This window comes from Ovis canadensis, chromosome 2 (genome assembly GCF_042477335.2).
Source record: "Ovis canadensis isolate MfBH-ARS-UI-01 breed Bighorn chromosome 2, ARS-UI_OviCan_v2, whole genome shotgun sequence".
In the NCBI taxonomy this organism is placed as follows: Eukaryota; Metazoa; Chordata; class Mammalia; order Artiodactyla; family Bovidae; genus Ovis; species Ovis canadensis.
The window spans coordinates 35,049,746-35,076,745 of NC_091246.1; the positions used below are offsets into that span (position 1 = coordinate 35,049,746).

Genomic DNA, 27,000 nt, shown 5'->3' on the forward strand with positions numbered 1-27,000 from the left:
ATGAGAGTCACTCACCTTGCTCATGATGAAACAAAAAGCTTGCTAGAGACCTACAGACTTTCCAATCTATGAAGTATACATAACTAAAATACAATCTGCCTTAGTCTTTGTTTAGTAAGGATAGACAGAAAGTAAATACACAACAAAACTCATTGTAAATCTCTCTATGTGGCCCTATAAAATATTAAATGATTATCACTAGGTTAATACAATCTCAAGTTCTGAGATATTCTCATCTCTACAAACATACAAACACAAGACTTACCATATGCTTGGAAACCAGATTACCGACATCCCAGTACAAATTTGGAACTGGGTCACCTGCAACAGTACAAGATAATGTGATGGACTTTCCCTCCTCCACGGTGAGGTTAGGTGCAGCCAGATTTGCTGATGGCAAACCTGTGGAGCAAGGAAAGTAAAGGAAGACATATACAAATAGTTACGTGCATTATCAAAATAACAGCAACAAGTTGCAAACTCTCTCTACTTTAAAAATCAATCATTATTTGCTTTCTGAGACTGACTTATGTTGATCTGAAAAAATGCCAAATTGATAAGCTTTACAGATTTGATGAGAGCCAGAAGATGTGCAAAGAGATTTGAAAACAAATTTTGCATGTGCCTCAAAAATATCATTGCAGAATAATCTTTTATTTTAAAACAAGCCCACTAGTTTGTAGAACTACATCTTCTGGTTCTTGTTCTATTTTACAGTTATCAATCCAGTTGTTTGCACATAGTCATTGTATTTGTAGAACATCTTATTTTTCCCTCAGTTTTCTCTCTTCCATTTTTTTTTACAGTCAAGGACAAAAGGGTGGGAGGCATCTACAATTTTTGCATAAACCCATTTTTTTCATTAAATAACTCACAAATCTAACCCACTACCAGAACTAGATTTTTAAAGAGATAAACTATGATCTTGAAATATAAGTTTAAAAAGCAGACTGAGATGAAACTACAGTCTATTATACAGAGAGAAGTAAGCCAGAAAGAAAAACGCCAATACAGTATATTAACACATATATATGGAATTTAGAAAGATGGTAACAACAACCCTGTATGTGAGACAGCAAAAGAGACACAGATGTATAGAACAGTCTTTTGGACTCTGTGGGAGAGGGCAAGGGTGGGATGATTTGGGAGAATGGCATTGAAACATGTATAATATCATATATGAAACGAATCGCCAGTCCAGGTTCGATGCATGATTCTGGATGCTTGGGGCTGGTGCACTAAGACGACCCAGAGGGATGGTACAGGGAGGGAGGAGGGAGGGGGTTCAGGATGGGGAACATGTGTACACCCATGGTGGATTCATGTTGATGTATGGCAAAACCAATACAATATTGTAAAGTAATTAACCTCCAATTAAAATAAATGAATTTATATTTTTTAAAAAAAGCAGACAGAGATTTTTAAACAGCCCAATTATGGAAGTTGGTTTCAAAGCATTTTTCAAAGATAATTAATATATTTGAACCATACAGCATTAGAATGTTTCAAAGCTATATAAATCATAGTTAAATATTACAGGTATTCTTGGTCACCCTATTTATGACATGATGAAAAAAATTGTATAGATCATTATGCCAGTGAAAAGCTCTTTTTTGGAAAAACCCTGAGAAAGTATTTGTTACCAGATGAAATTCTGATGCTTATAAACATTTTTTAATATTTCAAGACAGCTTCATTTTTGTACTTTTATATTTCAAAAGTCAGCTTTTCTTACTAACACTATCACTTCATTAAACTATTATACCATTTGGGTGTTTATACTGCTCTTATTCATAGTATTTTCAACATGAAGGTGGGTCTCAGAATACGTCAGGTCTTGCCAGTCAAGCAAGCCCCTCGCTTGGTATCAGAAACTCATCTTAGGACTGCATTCACCCCCACAGCTCTGTCCCATGGAACTATGACACATCATTAAACTCAGGAGGAACCCACAGGTCAGAAAAGGCAATTCATCTTCAATAGCCGTGAAATTTCAATTAGCCTGCCCACCGAGGGGTTTCTGACCTGTCACCTTCACACTATTATGCATAAATCCTTCTCTTAAGACACAGTTCTTACTGACAACACTATTATTATTTATTCCTGAAACCAGACTACAGCAAGATTTACGTAGTACATCTCATGGTATTCCCACAATTGGTAGAGGACTTCCCAACAAGATCTGGCTTTCAGTGGGCTGGTGTGACATCTTCAGAACCCTTCCTTTTTGTCAGCCTTTAACAGAGAGCAATGTTGTATTTTTCACAAGGTTCCAAACAGTCCCCTAATATCCTGAACTTATATCGAGCAATGAAACATATACAAGTGATCAAGAGGCACTGCAGTTGACTGGAATGAACACTGGGTCAGGAGTCAGAAGCCCTAGACCCTAAACCTGGCCCATACTATGTGCCATTGGGTGAATCATTTTTCCTCTGTCAATGTGATTTATTCTATATTAAATACACTGTTCAATCAGAAGATCTAGCTAGGATTTTTCCAGCTCTAGAATTTGGTGACCACTTTTATGACAATTAAGCTTCCCAATGTAAGAGGCTTGTCATCGCAAGATATTAATGCAAGGAATGGGTTCATTTTTAAAAAAATCTTGAAGCCACTGGTATGCTGTAGGTGACTTTTTCCAGATATGCATTTCTTTAAAAAAAAATACATAGCCACATAGTTTGAAAAGTCTATAATTCTACAAAATGTGTTATAAAAAATATTCAAACCATCTCTCAGATCAGGAATAAGACAGTGATGCCCACTTTTGCCACTTTTATTCAACATAAAATTGGAAGTCCTAGCCACAGGAATCAGACAAAAACAAATAAATGAAAGATATCTAAATTGAAAAAGAAAAGTAAAACTGTCACTGTTTGAAGACAACATGATATTATACATAGAAAATCCTAAAGACACCACCAAAATAATACTAGAGCTCATCGATTAATTTAGTAAAGTTGCAGGATACAAAATTAATATACAGAAATCTATTGCATTTCCAGACATTAACAATAAACTATCTGAAGAAGAAACTGAGAAAAATTCCATTTACAATTGTGTCAAAAAGAACAAAATACCTAAAAATAAATCTAAGAAGGTAAAATACTTGTACCTGGAAAACTTTAAGACACTGATGAAAGAAATTAAAAACAACACAAACAGGTGGAAAGATATATGGTGCTCATGAATTTGAAGAATTAATATTGTTAAAATGACCATACTACCCAAGGTAATTCCTATCAAAATACAAACAACATTTTCACAAAACTTGTATGGAAACACAAAAGACCCCAAATAGCTAAAACTATTTAGCTATAAGAGCAAAGAAAAAAGAATAAAGCTGGAAGTATCATGCTCATTGATTTCAAACTCTATGATAAAGTTACAATAATCAAGAGTATGATGTCTGTGTTTATCACTCATTCATGTCTCTTTGTGACCCCATGGACTCTAGAGCCCACCAGGCTTCTCTGTTCATGGAATTCTCCAGGCAAGAATATTAGAGTGGTTGCCATTCCCTTCTCCAGGAGATCTTCCCAACTCAGGGATCAAACCTGGGTCTCCTGTATGGCAAGCAGACTCTTTACCATCTGAGCCACCAGGGAAGCCCAAAGAGTATGCTGCTGCTGCTGCTGCTAAGTCACTTCAGTCGTGTCCGACTCTGTGCGACCCCACAGACGACAGCCCATCAGGCTCCCCCATCCCTGGGATTCTCTAGGCAAGAACACTGGAGTGGGTTGCCATTTCCTTCTCCAATGCATGAAAGTGAAAAGTGAAAGCGAAGTCGCTCAGTCGTGTCCGACTCTTAGCGACCCCACAGACTGCAGCCCACCAGGCTCCTCCATCCATGGGATTTTCCAGGCAAGAGTACCGGAGTGGGGTGCTATTGCCTTCTCCACAAAGAGTATGATACTGGCACAAAAACAGACACATTGATCAATGAAACTGAAGTGAGAACCTGGAAATGAATCTATACTTGTATCAACAGTTACTATTTTACAAAGGAAGCAAGAATATATAATGCAGTAAAGACAGCCTCTTCAAAAAATGGTATGAGGAAAACTGAACAGCTACAGTCAAAAGAATCAAAGCTAGACTACTTACTTATACCATGAACAAAAAGAAATTCAAAATGAATTAAAGATTTAAATGTAGGACCTAAAACCATAAACCTCCAGAAGAAAACACAGGCAGTATATACTCTCTGATACTGGTCTTAGAAAAAATTTTTTTAATAAAGGGGGAAAAAGAAAATAAATGTAACTTTGTTGTTGTTGCTATTTAGTTGGTAAGTCATGCCTGATTCTTAGCAACCCCATGGGCTGTAGCCTGCCAGGATCCTCATTCTATGAGATTTCCCAGGCAAGAATACTGGAGTGGGTTGCCAGTTCCTTCTCCAGGGGATATTCTCGACCCAGGGATCAAACGCATGTCTTCTGCATTGGAAGGTGGATTCTTTATCGCTGAGCCGCCAAAAAAGCTCAAATTTAACTAAAACAAAGTAAAAAAGATTTTGTAAAGCAAAGTAAACTATCAACAAAATGAAGAGTTTCCCTTTGAACAGATAAATATTTGCAAACTATATATCTGATAAGGGATTAGTATCTAAAGTATACAAAGAACACATGTAACTCAACATAAAAAAGAACCATTTAAAAAACGGGCAAAGGATCTAAATAGACATTTTTCCAAAGAACTACAGATGTCCAACAGGCACATGAAAAGTGGTTCAACATCACTAATCAACAGGGTGTAAATCAAAACCGCAATGAGATAACACCTCACATTATTCAGAACTAGCATGATAAATGTTGGCAAAGAATGGAGAAAAGGGAGTTCTCATGCACTGTTGGTAGAAATTTAAATTGGTGCAGCCATCATAGAAAACAGTGTGGAGACTCCTTGAAATTTTTTAAAAATAGAACTATCATATAATCCAGCAATTTAACTTCTAGGTAATTAATCCAAAGAAAACAAAAACACTAATCAGAAAACATATCTGCACTCTTATGTCCATATCAGCATTGTTTTTACAATAGCCAACCTAAGCGTTCATCAGCGGATGAAGATGAAGATGTGCTACATAAACACAGTGGAATACTAGCCATATAAAAGAATGAAATCTTGCCATTTGTGACAACATGGATGGACTTAGTATTATGCTAAGTGAAATAAATCAGACAGAGAAACACAAATACTGTATAATTTCACTTATAGGTGGAATCTAAAAACCAAAGCAAATTAAACATAAAAAAACAGATATAGAAAAAAATCAGATAGTGGCCAGTGGAGAGTGGGGTAGGACAGGAAAGAAATAGGTGAGGGAAATTAAGAGGTATAAATTTCCAGTTGCAAAATACTGACAGGTTTGAAATGTACAAAAAGGACAGTGTAGGCAATATAGTCAATAATTATGTAATATCTTTGTATGGTAACATAACTAAGGCTGAGCACAGTGATCATTTGAAATGTATAGAATATTGAAACACTATGCTGTGTATCTGAAACTTAATAAAGTATTGTAGGCTATTTATACCTGAAAAACACACCAAAATAGCAAACTTATAGAAAAAGAGATCAGATTTGTGGTTACCAGGTGCTGGGGGTAGGTGGAAGGAGGGGAGATTGAATAAAGTAGTCAAACGGTACAGACTTGCAGTTACAAGTAACTACGAGAGATATAATTTACAACATAAGGAAAAATTGTTTCCATTTCTTTAATTTTGTATCTATATGAGATGGTGGATTTTCACTAAACTTACTGTTAAAATCATTTCATGATGTACTTAAATCAAATTGTGCTGTACACCTTAAACTTATACAGTGCTGTCTGTCAATCATATCTTAATAAAACTGAGGAAAAATATAACAACTACAAACACAGGGGGAAAAAAGAAAATATTCAAACTACCGTGTGAAAAACAGTACCCATGTGGCACTATTTCCTGTTCCCCAGAAGCACTCATTTCATCTCTTTTAACTTCTGTTTGGGTATTGATCTCTGTATCACTAAATATTGTGCTTATATTGCTGCTTCTTAGTTTTTCTGTTTTAACATAATCTACTGGCCTCTCACCATGGAAGATGAGAACTAGGCTCATGTTCACACAGAAAGACAGCTCTCCTACATGCCCATACTACATTCACACCACTCTATGTTCCTATCTTACCATATGCTATGAAGTTTTGTTGTCTGAATGTAAACATGAAGTTTACTATAAATATATAAACCTTACTGATAGCTGAAACACTGTAATAGTTATATTTTATCAAATTTAAGACCGCATTAACTGTAGGATGTAGTACTGTGATAAGAACCACTAAGAAAGGAAAAAAATGATGTCAATTCAACTATGACGTAATGCCTTCTCATCACTTAGATCTGCATTTCGTGGTTAGACTTACTGGGTAACCCATCTGTTTTAAACCTTTCTTTCCTGTATCCTATCTTTTTTTATCTGCTCTATTTATGGGGACATTTCCTCAGATTTACCTTACAAGCTTTCTTTTGATATTTTCATTTCTGTCATACTTTTAGTTTCCAAGGCTTGTTGTTGTTGTTCCTGAATGGTCTGCTATTATTCACACTCTTGTGTTTATTTCATAGAAGCAAGATCTCTTCTAATGCCTAATATCTATGAGACACTAATGATAATTTCTTATGAATTTTTCTTCTGTCTAAATCAACTTTGTTTCTTGCAACTTTTTCTTTCTTTGGATGTTTTGTATTTGTCTTTAATATAAGCTTTTCTCAAACAGCTTGTGATCTTTGGCTGTTCTTTATCTTTAAGAATGGGGCACTAGAATCATTACATATTAACTGCCAGTATCATTGTAGAGTTTCACTATTATCGCCCTCTTTAATGGATACCTCCTAGTGTCAGTATCCTTAAATCCTTCTCCAGATGGTATTGGTCAGATTATTCAGATAACGCTCTTCCAGTGTCCTGTTCAGAAGAGGAAGAAAACTAGAAATACAGGTTTCTCTGGCTTCCCTGGTAGTTCTACTGATAAAGAATCCACCTGCAATGAAGGAGATTTCAGTTTGATTCCTGGGACGGGAAGATCCCCTGGAAAAGGGATAGGCTATTCAAAACTCCAGTATTCTTGGGCTTCCCTGGTGGCTCAGACAGTAAATAATCTGCCCAAAATGCAGGAGACCTATGTTCGATCCCTGGGTTAGGAAGATCCCCTGGAGGAGGAGATGGTAACATACTCCAGTATACTTGCCTGGAGAATCTGCAGGGACAGAGGATCCTGGGTTCACAAAGAGTTGGACATGACTGAGCGACTAAGCACTGGCTATTTGAAAGCCGAAATAACATAAAGCAAAGAAGCAGTAACCTTAGCACACCTGCTAACAAATGCACAGAGTAAATCAAGATAAAGCATAGATTCTCACAGACACAGCTCAAAGCTATGGTGGCTTGAGGAGATGCTGAGTGTAGTTCCCAGGAAGGAGCTTGGTGGTGCCACTCACACTGCTCAGGGCACCCGCTGCCTCTTAACAGCTTAATTGCAAAACAAATGCTGAATGCCATTTTTGCTCTTCACCTTGTTTTGTACAAGCAAAAATCCTCTTCAGATTTCTTTCAGAAAAGCAAAGTGGTGTAAAGCAAACAGTTGTATGTAAACCCATCATTCTATGACTCTCACAGCCTCCACTCTACTTGGAGTTGCTCATGATCTTTGTTTTATCCTTTTTAGAAAACAAACTTCTAGTTCATATACACCTGGGATGTACAGGACAAAAATCTTTCAACCACTCTCCTGTATTCAGTGTTACACTGAACTCTCACTTCCTGAGCCTGGTAGAAATTCTGCAATACAAACCAAGCTCTCCTCTTGGCTTTCCCCATTGCTAACTTGGTAACCTGTATTTTCATCCTTCAGTCAGTCACTACTTACCCATCTACTTCCCAGTTTGCAACTGCAAAACCACAAATGTTTGTTGACTTCTCTCCCATTTTCTTGTATTTATAGATTAATCTGCTGAGTTTGGAAAAACCACAGAGCCAGGGCTTGCCATGGTGCTTGTTCTTAAGGTCTGAGCTCCGCACTAGCTGGCTCCATCAACAGACACCTTTCTTGGCACCTCAAACGTAAACTAGTAGTGTAAATCTCCTACCTTTTTACAAATGTATCTAACTGGAAATTTCAAGCACAAAAGAGGTTAAAATAGAGATTTTCAGCAGAGAATGCTATGCCATAATCTTAATTTCCCCTGTAAAATCTACCATGCTTTTTTTTTTCCTTCAAGCCTAAATTTACATGATTAACAGTTCTAAAAATGTTTGCTTAATTACAGTACTAGCAGTAATGTTTATTCTGCATTAACTGTACTAGGAAGTCTTATCTAGTACTGAATATTTTTGTTAATTTAATTCTTACAACCAAACTTGAAGTATTTGTTCTCATTCAATTAATAAAGAATGTGAGTTTTGGAAAAGTCAAATACCTCTTCCAAAGTTGCCTAAGTACCTGGGATTTGAACTCAAAGATGAAGGTGTTCACCATATAACACGCTATCTTCCCAGACTGCATATATCCATTTTAGCACAGACTATAAATACCAATACATATCCATAATCTGGAAATTTGGTTCATTTAAAAAATACTTATGCATCTATTTGTGAGGGAAGAGTGAATCTCCTTTATTTACAGAGAAATTGTATCACCCTGTCATAGCAGTTTCCAAAGGAATCTGTGAAAAATTGGCCAAGTCTAGATCTTTTAAATGTAAAGTCTTCCACAAATGAGTAAGCATCTGACTCACGTTAATTCTACAGCATTAATATGCTGGCCAAAGACTCAATAATGGAAAAAACAATCTGTACTTGAAATATCACTTGAGGTTTAATTAGCACAATAAAAATGAATTGGGAAGCATGAATAGCCAAGGCAGGATAAACCATTTGCCAGGCACTACTTCCTGGCTTAATAAGATTTGAAATCAGCACAAGTACAGAGCAAAGCTCAGCAATGCCTCCAAGAGCTTCCAGCACTTCGGTAATGGGATCCTGATTTAAGTTTCAGGGCTGTCTTCCTTTACACTCTGAGAAACCTCACTAGAGATAAGAGATGACTAGCTGCCTGGACGTACAGACACCTCTGAGGCCAGGAAGAGCCCAGTAAAGGAGGCAGCTCATCAATGTATTGGTTAAGGCCCTGGACAGACAGATGTCAGTTAGAATCAAACTCACTCATTACCTGTTTATTTGTAATACTTGGTAAGCTTTTATTTCTTCATCTAGAAATAGGGATACTGATGACATCTACTTTCTAGAGCTTTTAGGGTGGCTAATAAGATACTATAGAAAATATTCCAGATAATGTCTAGTACATATAAAGCCCTTAAAAAGTATTAGCTATGACTGTTATTACTGGAGAGGTGGCAAGAATACACAGAAAAACTATACAAAAAAGATCTTCACTACCCAGATAATCACGATGGTGTGATCACTCACCTAGAGCCAGACATCCTGGAATGTGAAGTCAAGTGGGCCTTAGGAAGCATCACTATGAACAAAGCTAGTGGAGGTGATGGGATTCCAGTTGACCTATTTCAAATCCTGAAAGATGATGCTATCAAAGTGCTGCACTCAATATGCCAGCAAATTTGGAAAACAGCAGTGGTCACAGGACTGGAAAAGGTCAATTTTCATTCCAATCCCAAAGAAAGGTAATGCCAAAGAATGCTCAAACTACCACACAATTGCACTCTTCTCACACACTGGCAAAATATTACTCAAAATTCTCCAAGCCAGGCTTCAACAGTACGTGAACCATGAACTTCCAGATGTTCAAGCTGGATTTAAAAAAGGCAGAGGAAGAAGAGATCAAATTGCCAACATCTGTTGGATCATTGAAAAAGCAAGAGAGTTCCAGAAAAACATCTGCTTCTGCTTTATTGACTACGCCAAAGCCTTTGACTGTGTGGATCACAGCTAACTGGAAAATTCTGAAAGAGATGAGAATACCAGACCACCTGACCTGCCTCCTGAGAAATCTGTATGCAGGTCAAGAAGCAACAGTTAGAACTGGACATGGAACAAAAGAATGGTTCCAAATAAGGAAAATAATACATCAAGGCTGTATACTGTCACCCTGCTTATTTAACTTATATGCAGAGTACATCATGAGAAATGCTGGACAGGGTGAAGCACAAGCTGGAATTAAGACTGTCAGGAGAAATATCAATAAACTCAGATATGCAGATGACACCACCCTTGAGTGGCTTGCCATTCCCTTCTCCAGTGGACCACATTCTATCAGAACTTTCCACCATGACCCATGGTGAAGAAAGTGAAGAACTAAAGAGTCTCTTGATGAAAGTGAAAGAGAGAGTGAAAGAGTTGGCTTAAAACTCAGCATTCAGAAAACTCAGATCATGGTATCTGGTCCCATCACTTCAAAGCAAATAGATGTGGAAATAATGGAAACAATGAGAGACTACCTTTTGGGGCTCCAAAATCACTGCAGATGGTGATTGCAGCCATGAAATTACGAGACACTTGCTCCTTGGAAGGAAAGTTATCTAACCTAGACATCTTACTAAAAAGCAGAGACATTACTTTGCCAACAAAGGTCCATCTAGCCAAAGGTATGGTTTTTCAGTAGTCATGTATGGATGTGAGAGTTGGACTATAAAGAAAGCTGAGCACCAAAGAATCGATGCTTTTGAACTGTGGTGTTGAAGACTCATGAGAGTCCCTCGGACTGCAAAGAAATCCAATCAGTCCATCGTAAAGGAAATCAGTCCTGAATATTCATTGGTAAAGACTGATGTTGAAGCTGAAACTCCAATACTTTGGCCACCTGATGCAAAGAATTGATTCATTTGAAAAGGCCCTGATTCTGGGAAAGATTGAAGGCAGGAGGAGAAGGGGACGACAGAGGATGAGATGGTTGGATGGTATCACTGACTCAATGGACATGAGTTTGGGTAAACTCCAGGAGTTGATGATGGACAAGGAGGCCTGGCGTGCTGCAGTCCATGGAGTCGCAAAGAGTCGGACACAACTGAGCGGCTGAACTGAGCTGATTTACTGTTATTGGGCTTCCCCAAATGCTCAGTGGATAAGGAACCTGTCTGTAATGTGGAAAACATAGATGTGGATTTGATCCCTGGGTCGGGAAGATCCCCGGGAGGAGAAAATGGCAATCCACTCCAGTATTTTCCAGAAAAATCCCATGAACAGAGGAGCCTGGGCTATAGTCCAAAGAGTCACAGAATCAGACAGGACTGAGCGACTAAGCAAGCAAGCAAGATTACCGTTATTACCAACATTAATATGAATATTTAGTTTTAATTGGTACATCTGAATTTAGACATGTGCATATCTTACATTTTGTCAAATTTCTTCAAATAAAAATAAGAAAGCCATAGTATGATATCACAAAGAAATGAAATGTACTCAAACAATCATGGGAACTATAAGATCAATGGAAGTTAAATGGTTCTTTTAGAGTAGGATTTCTTAGCTTTTAATATACTAATGTGCATAGTGAACATCAGATTTACAGAATTTTCTATAGTTTTTTATTTCTTTAATCGTGGATTTTTTTTCATACATAGAGCATCTCAAGGTCTTAGGAGTTGCACAGAAGGTAGGGTGGAAAAAGTTCGGTGGGCTAGATAATGACTCAAGCTCCTGTCAGGTTTAAGAATAAATAGTTGTACAAGCAAAAATCCAAGACCCATGTCTAAACCCTTGCTACTCAAAGTATAGTGTATGGAACAAGGTGTTTGTTAGAATGTAGACTCTCAGACCCCAACTCATACCTGCTGGAAAAAGAAGCAGTTTTTTTGAGGGGGAGCTGCATTGCACGGCAGGCAGGATGTAAGTTTCCTGACCAGGGATTAGACTCATGCCCCCTGCAATGGAAGCATGGAGTCCTCACCCCTGGACCACCAGGGAAGTCCCAAGAAGCAATTTTTTTTTTTTTTAACAAGAACTGCTGGTGATTCACATGCACGTTAAAGCAGCTTGGGAAGCACAGGTCTAAAGAAAGTCAGCCTTTTCACTGGATAGCTGATGATTTGCTGCTGAGGTCTGCTGGCTGGTATGCCCTTTCCAGCCACATCCAGGTCAACAGCCATCGACACTGCTTCATATACTGGTGCACACTTATTGAAAATTGATAATATTGACTAGATCGCTAATTCAAAGTACGTGCATTCTCAATTCCTAATAATCGAGGAAAACTAACTTCTAAACTTTTTGAAATATCAACTCAACTTTGCAATAAATGAGATGGGTCAAGTTTGGGTTTTAATTTCAATATCCATCTGCAGGTCTGGATTATGTTCTTTTCCACCTCATTTTAGTGAGCCTGAGCTCTGTTCATTTCTCATTAGATCATCACTCCATGGGTATACAAATATTCAAGTAAATTATGATTTTTCCCTGCTTTCTGTCTTCTCTCCACTCACTTTCTATCTTCTTGGCGTATCTTCCTATTTTTGTGTCCCCTAAACATATATATTTCACTGCCAGGAATGAAGCCAAAATGAGCCTGACCTATTTAGAAGTGGCTGCTTTACACCTGGTTGCAAAATGACAGAAAATTAGCAAAGTGACTTTCCAAGCTCAAATGGGAAGCTGTGCTTCTAGGCTTGTGTGAGCTGTCATGACAGTGACAGCAACCACAAAACTTCTAAAAACAAAAATCTGAACAGCTGCTGACAGCTTAGAAAAAACAGCTTTATTTGCCTTCTAAGAAGATAAAGAAAAGCAACGGTCCACTGTGTGGCTTGCTGTATTTTAGTGCATAAAAACCAGTCTCTAATAAAAGGAAGCAAAGCAGTAAACTAGACTTTGTAAATGTTTTTCAGAAAAAAAAAAATCAATCTAGCTAAGATGCTAGGGAAATAAAGTTGTTTACCAATCTAAATTATACATGGAGTATTAATACAGCATTTCATCTTCTGTGAATGCTAACAAAGCTGAATTACTATCAGTCTGTTTTCCTGGTTTAAAACAAAAAAAGGAGTATATACATATATGCTAAAGAAATATGCATACTATAAATTATAGTGGAAACAAAAGTAAACAAAAAATAAATCATTAACATCAGTTTACCTCAAGGAAACAGGCCTCTCTTCCTGGACACCTGTGACCCAACCTTTCACAACATAGATAATATTTTGTTGATGTACCATAAGGAGGCTCTACACTAAAAGTCCAAAGGTTGGTAAAGTGGAAAATTGAAATTGCTATTATAAATGATGAAAAAATCAAAGGCAAACCTAATTTCAATCCATGGGACTATTAAGGGTATCTTGTATAATAACTGCACAGACATTCAACCCTGAACTGGAATTATCAGCTTTTATTCACTATGGTTATTTAACATATATGCAGAGTACATCATGCGAAATACCAGGCTAGATGAAGCACAAGCTGGAATCAAGATTGCCAGGAGAAATATCAATAGCCTCAGATATGCAAATGACACCATCCTTATGGCATAAAGTGAAGAGGAACTAAAAAGCCTATTGATGAAGGTGAAAGAGGAGAGTGAAAAAGCTGGCTGAAAACTCAACATGCAAAAATTGAAGATCATGGCATCTGGTCCATCACTTCATGGCAAATAGGTGGGAAAAAATGAAAACAGTGACAGACTTTACTTTCTTGGGCTCCAAAATCACTGCAGACAGTGACTATGGCCTTGAAATTACAAGATGCTTGCTCCTTGGAAGAAAAGTTATGACCAACCTAGACAGCATATTAAAAAGCAGAGATATTACATTGCTGACAAAGGTCTATATAGTCAAAGCTATGGTTTTTCCAGTAGTCATGTACAGATGTGAAAGATGAACCATAAAGAAGGCTGAGCACCAAAGAATTGATGCTCTTGAACTGTAATGTTGAAGAAGACTCTTGAGAGTCCCTTGGACTGCAAGGAGATCAAACCAGTCAATCCTAAAGGAAACCAGTCCTGAATATTCATTGGAAGGACTGATGCTGAAGCTGGAGCTCCAATACTTTGGTCACCTGATGCAAAGAGCTGACTCATTAGAAAAGACCCTGATGCTGGGAAAGACTGAAGACAGAAAGAGAAGGGGACGACAGAGGATGAGATGGTTGGATGGTATCACTGACTCGATGGACATGAGTTTAAACAAGCTCCAGGAGTTGGTGATGGACAGGGAAGCCTGGTATACTGCAGTCCATGTGGTCACAAAGTGTCAGACATGACTGAGCGAGTGAACAACAATTCACTGTGGAGCCAGCATGTTCTATGGTAACTAGTTACCAGTAAAATAGATTGAGGGATTTGACCCCAAAGAACACTGCCTTTTAAATTGGACTCAGAGGGAGAGGGAGAGGGTGGGATGATTTGGGAGAATGGGAATTCTAACATGTATACTATCATGTAAGAATTGAATCGCCAGTCCATGTCTGACGTAGGGTGCAGCATGCTTGGGGCTGGTGCATGGGGATGACCCAGAGAGATGTTGTGGGGAGGGAGGTGGGAGCGGGGGTCATGTTTGGGAACGCATGTAAGAATTAAAGATTTTAAAATTTAAAAAAAACAAAACAAATACATTTCACATATCTTTCTAACACATGAAGAAATATTAAGTAAAACATATACTTACAAAAAATAAAAAATAAATAAATACATTTGTTGCCTGCTCAGAACCAAGCATTTCATCCACTATTAACACCTCCTAAAGACACTCATTTCCAGAGATTTAAATCATAATTACAGTACCAAAAAATTAAAGTATAAAGTACTCTATTTTGTAGTAATTACATCCAGCCATGGGAAAAGACCAAAAGGTCTGGACTGCAAAACTAATCACTAAAGATCAACCAAATGCACAGGAACTAAGTACAAGAATTTAGAATATATAGTGTTATAAATACTGTCATCGAAAACACTAAAAGAGGCAGCAGGAACACCTCTATGTGGAGTAATAAATCAGCACAGTCTGGAAAAAGAACCATTCTTCACTAGCACTTGTGTGATTCAGTTTCTGTCTTCAGAACTACTGCTCATAGTACCCCCCTTTTTTCTGATTAATGTGGAAATTTTACATGAATATGTTTTGTTGCCTTGTAATTAATAGTTTTCCTAAGGTTAAAAGGGACTTGGTGGAGAAACAGACCACAACATGTTTCACAGCATGAATAAATTTACAGTAATTCACGGCAGGAGGGGCTGTTAGAAAAATATTGTGAGACATTTCAACTGTGCTGTGAATGGGAACGGGAACTGTGCAGTTCAACTTCCCAGCCTTGCCTACTGAGCTCACTCAATCACTAAGGGCAGAGGAGAAAGAAGAAAGGATATTCTTTTAAAATGCAAAAATGACAAACATTTCAACGGGAACTGCAAAGTGCTAAAATATGGAATAATTTGGCTGGAAAAATATAAATGTTTAACTCATCTCTACTTCGCTGACATATCTGGAACATTATATAAAATATCTAGTCCAATCTGATCATTAATATAATGTGGTTCATGCATTTATTAATTGAACAATTCAGCAAACATTAATCAAGTGACTGTTATGTTCAAGGGATACATCAGGCACCATGGAGGATGTGTTTTTGCTTATTAAATGGAGCGAGTTTGGGGACTTACCTGGTGGTCCAGTGGTTGAGAGTGTGCCTGCCAAGGCAGGGACACAGGTCCAATCCTTGGTCCGGGAACTAAGGTCCCGCATGCTGCAGGGCAACTAAGCCCATTCCCTGCTAAGCCAGAGTTCTAGGGCCCATGAACCACAACTAATGAAGTCCGTGCACCTAGAGCTTGTGCATTGCAACAAGAGAAGCTACCACATTGAGAAGCCCATGGACTGCAATGCAGAGTAGCCCTCACTGGCAACAACTACAGAAAAAGCCCTCACGCAGCAACAAGGACCCAGCACAACCAAAAATAAATTAATAAATAATTTTTAAAATGTAGAGAATCTGTTCATCATATAATGCTTACACAGTTCAGTTCAGTTCAGTCAATCAGTCGTATCTGACTCTTTGCAACCCTATGAACTGCAGCAAGCAAGGCCTCCCTGTCCATCACCAACTCCCTGAGCTTGCCCAAACTCTTGTCCATTGAGTCGGTGATGCCATGCAACCATCTCATCCTCTGTTGTCCCCTTCTACCCCTGCCCTCAATCTTTCCCAGCATCAGGGTCTTTTCCAATGTGTCAGCTTTTCGCATCAGGTGGCCAAAGTACTGGAGTTTCAGCTTCAACATGTCTTTCCAATGAACACCCAGGACCGGTCTCCTTTAGGATGGACTGTTTGGATCTCTTTGCAGTCCAAGGGACTCTCAAGAGTCTTCTCCAACACCACAGTTCAAAAGCATCAATTCTTCAGTGCTCAGCTTTCTTTATAGTCCAACTCTCACATCCGTACATGACTACTGGAAAAACCATAGCCTTGACTAGATGGACCTTTGTTGACAAAGTAATATCTCTGTTTTTTAATATGCTGTCTAAGTTGGTCATAACTTTCCTTCCAAGGAGCAAGCATCTTTTAATTTCATGGCTGCAGTCACCATCTGCAGTGATTTTGGAGCCCCCCCAGAATAAAGTCAGCCACTGTTTCCACTGTTTCCCCATCTAGGTCCCATGAAGTGATGGGACCGGCTGCCATGATCTTAGTTTTCTGAATGCTGAGCTTTAAGCCAACTTTTTCACTCTCCTCAATGCTTACAGAAAGCAATACTAAAAGGGAAGTTTTTAAAGAAAACTCACCTTACAAAAAAATTAAATCCCAATGGCTCTTTTTTATTGAAATTAAAGTATTACCAGTTGCAAACCAAATGCAATGACCATAGTTACTGGCAAATTGTTGGGTTTACAATGATGAAATACATAAGCCCATACTTCTGTGAGTTACTCTTAGAGTTAGCTAACAAGATTCATAGAAAAAAAAATGGCAATAAGATAAACTCCATCAATCCGTGACTTAAACACAACAGATAAATAGATATGTTTTAAAAGTTTGCTGAGGGTGAGACCTAAAAGAAAAGCCAACTGACCATTAGTCCATGTTTTAAATAAGACTTGAAGACTTGAGGATATTATCCAACTTATCCAACATGGAATTTCAGAGACAGAATTTAAATCCAACAATCTAGAATAATTTGATGCTGAATCTAACTTCTCCTAAAGAACCAAAGTTGGGAAACTGTTGTGAGGAAAATTAATACGTGACAAAGCCCCAGACCTCAGTCTCTCCCTCTCATCTCAAATCTCTAGAAATTACATCGATTAAAAAAAAAAATACACAGCCATATTGGAAAATAAGAAGCCATTGTATTGCTGTATAAGAACTATGAGAAACTGCTGAACAAAAGAAAGTAGGAAAATGAAATTAAAGAAAAGCAGCACAGTTCCAAATAAACACAAGTATGTACTGCAACAAAACAGGGAGGCTGCTGTGCTGACCTGAGATTGGAGGTGGACTGTAGGCACAATGGGGCCTCCCCTTCACCAAACCATGGGGTTATTGGTTAAGAAAACAAGTAGGAGTGACAAGAAGAATAAGCTTTCCTCATCCCACCCTGGCCCTCCCACCTCAGGCACACCATCCAACAATTGCTGCAGCTGCCCCCAGGTAGAAGCAATTAGTACGGGAAGTTTACAAGAGAAAATCAGTCATGCTAGGTACTGAGGATACCCTAGAGATAAGATGAAACACTATATGGAAAAGGGTGTTTCAGTCATTAAAAAAAAAAAAAAAAGCATCACTAGAGACTTCAGAAATTAAAAATTGATTGGCAGAAGGAAAAATTCAGTAGCTGGAGAAATAGCTGAAGGGCAAAGTAGTGAGTAAACAGGCCCCCATTATGCACCACAAAAGAACCGGCAGATGGAAAGTATTATAGAAAGAGTGAGAGGTATGGAGAGAGGAGCCAGAGTGTAAATAACCATCTAAATAAATTAGAAAATTCTTCCAGGACTGAAGATGTGAATACTCACACTGAAAAAGTACACTGAATGTCAAACAAAATAAAATTTTAAACACACACACACATGCCTAGTTACACTGTAGTAACATTCAAGAATAACATGGATAAGGAGAAAATCCTAGAAGATTTTAGAGAAAAAAGAAAAGCATGGGCTACCTATCAAGAAAGAAGGATCAGGCTGGCCTTGGGCTTCTCATCAGCAATACTGAACACAGGGAAAACATGGTGATATCTGCAAAAATCTGAGGAAGTTATCTTGAGTCTAGAATTTTACACTCGGTCAATTCCAATGAGAAGAAAAAATACAGGCTGATTTTCCACTGGGCAAGAACATGAAGATTTTTTTTTTAATTTATCTGAAAGAAATTTTAGAAGATACACTCCAGCAAAAAGAAAAACCACTCCAAGAGGAAGTAGTGGAACAAATTCCAGGACATACAAAGAAATAGTAAATCCTCAAAAACTCAAGTAACAATCTAAAAATAAAATCTCACGCAATAACAATCTGAGAGAAGGGAGGTGAAAGTACAGGGAAGTAAAAGTATCTTTTCTCATCTTGTTGGGTATTCTTTCTGGATACTTACAGAAAATATGTTTAAGTATGTGATAAATATTTTGCTAATTTTAAAGTAAGTGATAAATATTTTGGCCTTATATAATTTACACAGAAACAATTTATAACTTTCAAACAATTAAGAAAAATAAAACAATGACCAGTATCAGTGGAAGAAAAAGGAAGGAAAGGGAATAATCTTACAGAAAAATAGGTAAGATATAAGTAGGCAATTCAATGAAGAGTAATTGCAATGTCCAAACAACAGAAGATGCTCAACAGCAATCAGGAAAATGCAAACTAAAAAGTAATGACATACCATTTTTTTAGAGATACAAAAAATAAGAAGCTTGCTATAAGGTACACTTTGCTAGGGTGGCTATAAATTGGTACAATCACTTTTCAATGTACAAACCATATTAACCAAAAATTCTGTTTCCTACTATGTACTCTAGAAAAGCCTCTGCATCTGTATGTACGTAGAAAGATTATGTATAAGGATACTTGTTGAAATACTTTTGTAATAAAATGGGAAATACCCATCAATATGGAAAATTTAACATAATCAAGATATATTCTACCACGAATAGCACACAAGGATTAAAAAGATATGATAGATCTATGGTTACTGATCTGAATGATCACAAACAAGCAAAAGACAAGTTTAATATGTAAATGTAGGAAATTATTTTTGCAAAAATTTATATTAATAGTATTTGTGCAATTATAAGAAAAAAATCTTTGGAAAGAAAGTAAAAATCAGTGGAGAAAGAACATAACAGCTTAAGAACACATACAAAAAAGTCTATCAGTTCATCTTTCCTAATGTTGCTTTATGAAAAGCATTGTTGACATTGAAATTAATTTTGAATATTACCATAAAAGTAATCATTCAGTCTTAATCAATCAACCAAACACACACCCTCTGGCAGTGGATTCAAGCCCTCACTCTTGTACACAGAGTTCATTGACTAATTTGTAGGAAACAAATTCAAAAATATTAAAAATTGACAAATTGGTCAGGAAACGTTAGAACCAGTTCACTGCTATCCCTCCCCTACCCCAATCACAATGGTCTATCAACAACACATTAGGTGGGTGTATTATAGGAATGTTCTCAAGACAATATGGTCAAAAGTTAAAATTAAAAAAAAATAGAATTGGTTTCAGGCAAGGGCAAAGCAGACGTCTATTAAGAGCCTTTTGTGAAATCAGAGCAGGAGTCAGATGCTTTCCCTTTTGCCCTCTCAGTGGTTACTGAAACAGTGTGGCCACAACAGTCATGGGGACTTGGGAGCTAGCCAAGTGGACAGGTGACTCAACATTCAATTTCTTGTCCCTCTAGGCGATTCCTCTCGGTGGTACAAATTTATACCAGAATAGACAACAGTTATCAGGAAAAGATAGATATTAACAGCTTTTTTTTTTTTAAAGTACTGGCTAATAAAGAAAGTTGAGAGAAGTTGACAAGGGACAAAGCTTTATTCCCCATTGTGAAATCAAAGGGCCCTCGTTACAACAAAAATCTGGGGAAAGGTAACTGCTGTCTTCTAAGACTTCTCGGGGAAAGAAACAAATGGTTATCATTCCTTCATTACACTTTCATTAAAAATGAGCAGCAGTTATATTTTTCTTAAATAAAAATTGACTCCAAACAATAGACTCCTCTGAAAATGAAGACCTGAAAGTTTATGGTTAATACACAGATTCCCCTCGGACAAGAACCAGGTGCTACATGACAGTCTGCTGTGTCACCAGCCACTGGGCCAGAAGATTACATCTAATTGTAAACTGATTAACTGGTTGACTAATTAAAATTTCAACAGAGGAATAATATGCATATATGGGTACTGCAGAGGTATGTTCCAAGAGCCCTCAGCAGTAAAATCCTAACCAGAACCCTTGGATTTTCCTTTCTTGTAAACACACTGGCACTCACAGAGCTATAATTTTATGATATGGTGCCCTTTTAAATTCTGGAAGTACAAATGCTGGGGAGAGAAATGGGGGACAAGACTAAAGGAGACTATAAACCCAGACATGGGAGATAGCATGTTTAAGGGCACATTTGTGGCACCCCACCGAGAGACACTGACATCTGGCAGCAAGACAAGTTTAAGGGAATGTTCTGTATTGAATCGTATGTTCTCATGCTGCCAGGACACATTATCCCCTGGGATCCTTCCTCTACATCAGCAGTACCCAACACTTTTGGTACTGGGGATCACTCTTATGGAAGACAATTTTTCCACAGAGTGAGGTTTTGGGGAGGCAGGTTCTGGCAGTAATGCCAGAGTGATGGGGAGCAATGGGGAGCAGCAGATGGAGAAGTGACCACTCGCCCACTGCACACCTCCTGCTGTGCAGTCTGGTTTCTAATTGTGAGGTCCACAGTCCCAAGTGTCAGGGACCCCTGCTCTACATAGCCTGGGTGCCAACCAAATATATATGGCTAGCGAAGTACCACACTCTCAGCAGATACTTTTTGGATGGATGGATGGTTGGACAGAAAAATGAACAAAGAAACAAAGGAATAACAGTGTACACTTTTTCTGCATGCTTAAAATCATCCACTGAGCATTAATATTCTACTTGCAAAGAATGCTCAGCAAAGTTGCTCTCAGCTATGGCACACAAAAGTAGCCCAACCCAGTAGAGACATCCACAGCATATATACAAAATCTGGGTAATGGTAACCTTCACAGCCTCTCTATCACACAATGGCAATTAGATAATTAATAGCAAATAGAACTCATTGATTTAAAGGTATATTACCACAATGGGGTATCTGCAGGTTTGCCAGTGAAATATTCTTGCTGTTTTCATCCAGACAGTACAAATCCTGAGTTTCTGGACTAGGTTTAGTCTCCTGAAGAGTCTTGATCCACATAATGTCACAGGAGCACATAAATGGGTTGCCCTCCAGGATCCTACATGGAACAAAAATGAAATCCAATCAGCCTTCTCTTTCTCAGTTTTAGCTATAGAAGTGTTTAACAAAGCACTAATAATATTATGAATTCCTTCCAGCTGGCAATTTGTGGAAGACACACCCATCTTTATAGTATAACTACTTATTATTCACTCATTAATTGAATACTGATCTTCTGCTATGTGTAAACACCCCCATAGAGGCTAAAGGATGCAAAGTGATGTAAGACCTTTCAGACCCATAGGGAAACAAGATAGGAACAGAAATAACCACAATGTAGTACGGAAAACAATGTCTCATAAGATGGAGAAAAATAAGATGCCATGACAAATTTATCAGAGTTATTACACTGTTATGAAGATCTTAAGGGAAAAAGCCAATGTTGAGTTTTCAGGAACATCAACATACTGATTTCTAAGCAGGCTAGAGATTCAAGTGTTACCACTTAATATGTTCAAACTTCAGTGGAGGACAGAGAAGTTTCATCTGAATTAAAAATGAGATTATGAATACAAGACAAAAGTGTGAGTGCCAGGAGGGTATACTCCCAGCTTTCCAAATGACACGATCACAGTCCAGTTTGACTGGTGCAAGAAAGTCAAATTGAAGTGAATGTGACTGATGGAACTTGGAAGGAAGCTCTCAGACATCTCTCTCTCTCTCTCTCTCTCATACACACACAGACAGAAAAACACACAGACACACACTCACATGCTTGCGCACATCCCAAGCTCAGGCTTTCTGAGAGCAAGGGCAACTGAGCTACAGGCTGAGCTACTTAGCCCCTTGTCAGAGGGTGTTCACAGAGAAAGCCACCATTCAGCCATGCTGCCTTGGACTCCTGTGGCCTGTGATTGGTAAAGGAGGAAGTAGTCAAGAGGAAAATAAAAACCACAAGAAAAAAATCTTTAAATGCTTTTTTATAATACTCAGTGGCCTATTTAAGATGACTTCCATTTATGGAAATGAGCCTTTAAATGAGGCCATTTAAAATCATTATGTGGGCTCTGCCTGGCATTAACCACAATGCTTGAGATTTCCTTGAGGACAGGACTGGCTTTGCAACATCATTTACTCCTGTGGTTTTCTGGTTGGATTCTAAGAATCTCAGGGAATCCCTGGAGACTTTTCCAGGAGCTTCTTTGGGGAAAATGTGGTCAAGGCATACTCATTTAATTTGTGTTGGCTTGACAGCCTCCAAATATCCCTCTAACACCAAAATAAGAATTGACACTACTAGATATGGAATATGCAGTTGAAATCTACAATGTTTAAACCCCAACTAAGTTGTTTCCTGGTGTTCTGAATCCATGAAAAACTAAGAAGGGATAAAGAAGCAAAGGGATCTTCAATTATAAACACACCAGAGTTCATCTGACCACACAGCACCTCTCACACACTGAGAGGTGTGTCTTTTGCAGTGATGGTTAGAGCAGGTTAGACTTAATCTGTTTAGGCTTCTACCTCTTCCACTGGATAGCAGAGTCCTGGAACTGGACAAAGCACAAACCTTTCTCCTTATATCCCCATGGCCTAATGTCATGTTAGTCTGATTTGTAACAGGCACACAGTTAACATTTGTTGAGTGATCAAATGCTACAGAGAGAATATTGAGACATGTGAAAATGAAACCAGAATCCAATTTTTAACCCATCACGAAAAGTCTGTGTAGCGATGCTCAAAATTTTTATACTGAGTAGCTTACTCTACTTCACATATCTTCCTTAAGTTTTGTATGCCCAGCCCTAAGTTAGAAACCTAACTCAAATGGCTCAGATAGTAAAGAATCCACCTGCAATGCAGGAGTCCCAAGATAAATCCCTCAGTTGGGAAGATCCCCTGGAAAAGGGAACGGCAGCCCACTGAAGTATTCTTGCCTGGAGAATTCCAGAGACAGAGGAGCCTGGTGAGCTATAGTCCATGGGGTCGTAAAGAGCTGGACACAACTGAGCACGCATGCACAGGCTTCATTGCTAAAACTGGCCAACAGAAGCCTCAGTTAATCCTAAACTAAACTCTTGGTGGGTTAGAAAACCAGTGTTGCCACTTTCTGGATTATGTTTATTCCAAAAGAGTTGCCACCATGTAACTCTCATTATTACTTAACTCATTAACTTGGTGTTGCTCTACTAGTGGCATCTTCTAATCTGCACAATTTCTTTGTGAATAGAGGTGGACCCTACATCCCAGTCCACGTATAGGTTAAGAAAAAGTTATTGCCTAGTAGTCAAAGACCTGGTCCACCTTTGCTCATTTCTGACATACACATCCTGTGCCTTAGGGTTCTTTGGGTAGGAATGTCAACAGTTTATATTTGCTTCACGGTGACAGCACAAGAATTAAGAGGACTTCCCTGGTGGTCCAGTGGCTAAGACTCTGAGCTCCCAATGCCCTGGTTCAGCCCCTCATCAGGCAACTACATCTCACATGCCCAAACTAAAAGATCCCAACTAAAAGAACTGGCAAAGCCAAATAAATAAATGAATAAGAATTCAGCACACTGGGAAATGCTGGCTATCAAAGATCAATAAATTTCAATGTTTTTCCTATCATTTTACAACAAAAGGGATTTAGGTGTGAGGATAAATTCTGAATGCAGTGACCGATCCTGTAGGAAATCTCACAAAGATAGATGGGTAGGGAGATGGTTGTCTCTACTCCAGTGTTCATTAAGGGCCAATGGGCACTGTCATTTGGAGCATAAGCCAACAGTGCCTGCTGGTTTTGCCCACTGGTATTAATATTTCCTCCTTGAATGCATTTGCTCTCCATTAGGGACTGGACAGAACAAAAACCAAACCAATGCTATGAGATGTGTAGCCATATTTTTCACACAAAACCCTTGTCTTTACCTCTCCTTTAGAAAACAAGTCCTTTATGTAAAAACAACATTTAAACTCATCAAAAATGATACATTACTATTGAGATTTCTATTTTTTTTTACTGCTGAATCATACTCTAGTGAAGGAATAAAAAAAAAAACAGCCCATAATTAAGAAATCATTTTTCAACTCATTTTCAAATTTTGATATAAAAATAGATCTGCAGCATCACTTATTTTAAAAAATACTTAATTACACTTCCCTTTGAAATTATTTTCCGCAAATGCCATACAAAATTATTACTTACAGCTCAGACAAGTCAAGGTGACGAAAATGTTTCCTAGACAAAATCGTCAGTTTATTTCGGGTAAAATTGCTGAAAGGAATCAAAAACATTAAATGTGAATTACAAGCGTACATTTCTGGAATAAAGTATTTAGAATTTTTTTTCAAAACAATTTTATTTGATCATGGTTCCTGCCTTACTTAGATCCAATAATCTCTTTATTTCACCTTGAGTGATAGCTTAGTTTTTCCTGCCTCTGCTATAATTCTTGCTTGAATGTGGGGTTGGGGTGGGGGGGTTATAATTTTCATAATGTCTATTTTAAATCTCTTTTTTACCCAAAAGTTTCTTTCCCATATTCTGAACCAACTTATATACCTTCTAGAGATATTTGACCTTCTGAACAATTAATAGGAGGATTAAACTAAATTAAATTCAAAGCAAAACTCACTAGATGAAAAGATACTTCAAAAATAAAGAGCATCATGAATATTTTGAAATATTAACACGACACACAAAATTTTGAATATTAACTGAATTTAATACATCCTAATCAAAGAATATGTCGAGGCTGCATATTGTCACCCTGCTTATTTAACTTATATGCAAAGTACATCATGAGAAATGCTGGGCTGGAAGAAACACAAGCTGGAATCAAGATTGCTGGGAGAAATATTAATAACCTCAAATATGCAGATGACACTACCCTTATGTCAGAAAGTGAAGAGGAACTAAAAAGCCTCTTGATGAAAGTAAAAGAAGAGAGTGAAAAAGTTGGCTTAAAGCTCAACATTCAGAAAACAAAGATCATGGCATCTGGTCCCACCACTTCATGGGAAATAGAGGGGGAAACAGTGGAAACAGTGTCAGACTTTATTTTTTAGGGCTCCAAATTCACTGCAGATGGTGACTGCAGCCATGAAATTAAAAGACGCTTACTCCTTGGAAGGAAAGTTATGAGCAACCTAGATAGCATATTGAAAAGCAGAAACATTTCTTTGCCGACTAAGGTCTGTCTAGTCAAGGCTATGGTTTTTCCAGTAGTCATGTATGGATGTGAGAGTTGGACTGTGAAGAAAGCTGAGCACCAAAGAATTGATGCTTTTGAACTGTGGTGTTGGAGAAGACTCTTGAGAGTCCCTTGGACTGCAAGGAGATCCAGCCAGTCCATTCTAGAGGAGATCAGTCCTGGGTGTTCTTTAGAAGGAATGATGCTAAAGCTGAAACTCCAGTACTTTGGCCACCTCATGTGAAGAGTTGACTCTTTGGAAAAGACTCTGATGCTGGGAGGGATTGTGGGCAGGAGGAGAAGGGGATGACAGAGGATGAGATGGCTGAATGGCATCACTGACTCGATGGACATGAGTCTGAGTGAACTCTGAGAGTTAGTGATGGACAGGGAGGCCTGGCGTGCTGCGATTCATGGGGTTGCAAAGAGTCAGACACGACTGAGCGACTGAACTGAACCGAACTGAATCGAAAAGATAATCTTATTGATTAACTCTATGTGCTTGCTTCTAAATGCCTTCCAAATAACCAAACAATTTCACAAGAACATTAAAAACAAAATACCAGATAAACAAAGAATATCTCAGATTTTGTCCAGAACAAATAGTCTAGCGACATATCATTTGAAGATTTGCACCATCCAGACAATGAAAATATGTCCTATTTGTGACTAAAAATACTAACAAATTTACTGACATGTTTCAAATATATATTAATAGTTTCATTTAATGAAAGAGGAGCTTTAGTTTCCAGTGTTCAGTGCCATGAGACCTTGAGCTGGGTAATTCAAAGTGTTAATACTGGCAGTTGACTCCTGTGAATTTGTTTATTGGTCGAATTTATTTTAAAAGAGTGCAATGCTTGGGCCTCTAGACATGTGTTTAAATAAGTAACATGGATGTAAAACAAATATTAGCTTTTACAAAACAGCTGAGCCTTCAACAATTTGCAATGAGCCTTTCAGTGTATGATTCCAGTTTAGCAAAGTGAGCACTGGGCTGAGAGTCAGGTGAATATGCGAGAGCTAAGGGGAGAGCAATCTTGGCTGTACTGAGGCTAGTGTGTTGTGTCCATCCCACAAAATCACGGGTCAGGGTCTCCTGATATGTCTGGCCAGTTTCCTCCAGAGAGAAGTTAAGGACCTGGAGGAGCTAATATATGAACTAACACTAGTCAGTGGATGGATAAAGAAAATGCTACTTTGGCAGCTCATAATTCAAGAAGGCACATGGCCACTTCCAGCTTAATTCTGTATTGAGATTTCCTCTCATTCAAACTTCACTCACACCAAGATGCCCTCTTTCTTCTATGCTGGCATCTTTTCTCTTCACACTGAGTGTAAAGTGCTCACCCACATGAAAAAATAATCCAGAGGAAACTTGTAAAATGTGCCCACATAAATCTTTTCTTTTGGAACGTGAATTACGAATGGGTTTCACTACAGTATAATACATTG

The 27,000-nt window shown here is 38.1% G+C and overlaps 1 protein-coding gene across 14 annotated transcripts in view; it reads right to left on the minus strand.

The window, feature by feature from the left end:
* NTRK2 (neurotrophic receptor tyrosine kinase 2) overlaps positions 1–27,000 on the minus strand; it is a 396,774-nt gene that overhangs the window by 327,602 nt on the left and 42,172 nt on the right. For all 14 annotated transcript variants that reach the window (XM_069575812.1, XM_069575811.1, XM_069575815.1 and 11 more), the window contains 3 exons: positions 24,558–24,626; positions 21,272–21,426; positions 266–402 (listed from right to left, as the gene is read on the minus strand). In XM_069575812.1, the coding sequence (XP_069431913.1) occupies positions 266–402; positions 21,272–21,426; positions 24,558–24,626 (361 nt within the window). The remainder of the gene's footprint in view (positions 1–265; positions 403–21,271; positions 21,427–24,557; positions 24,627–27,000) is intronic.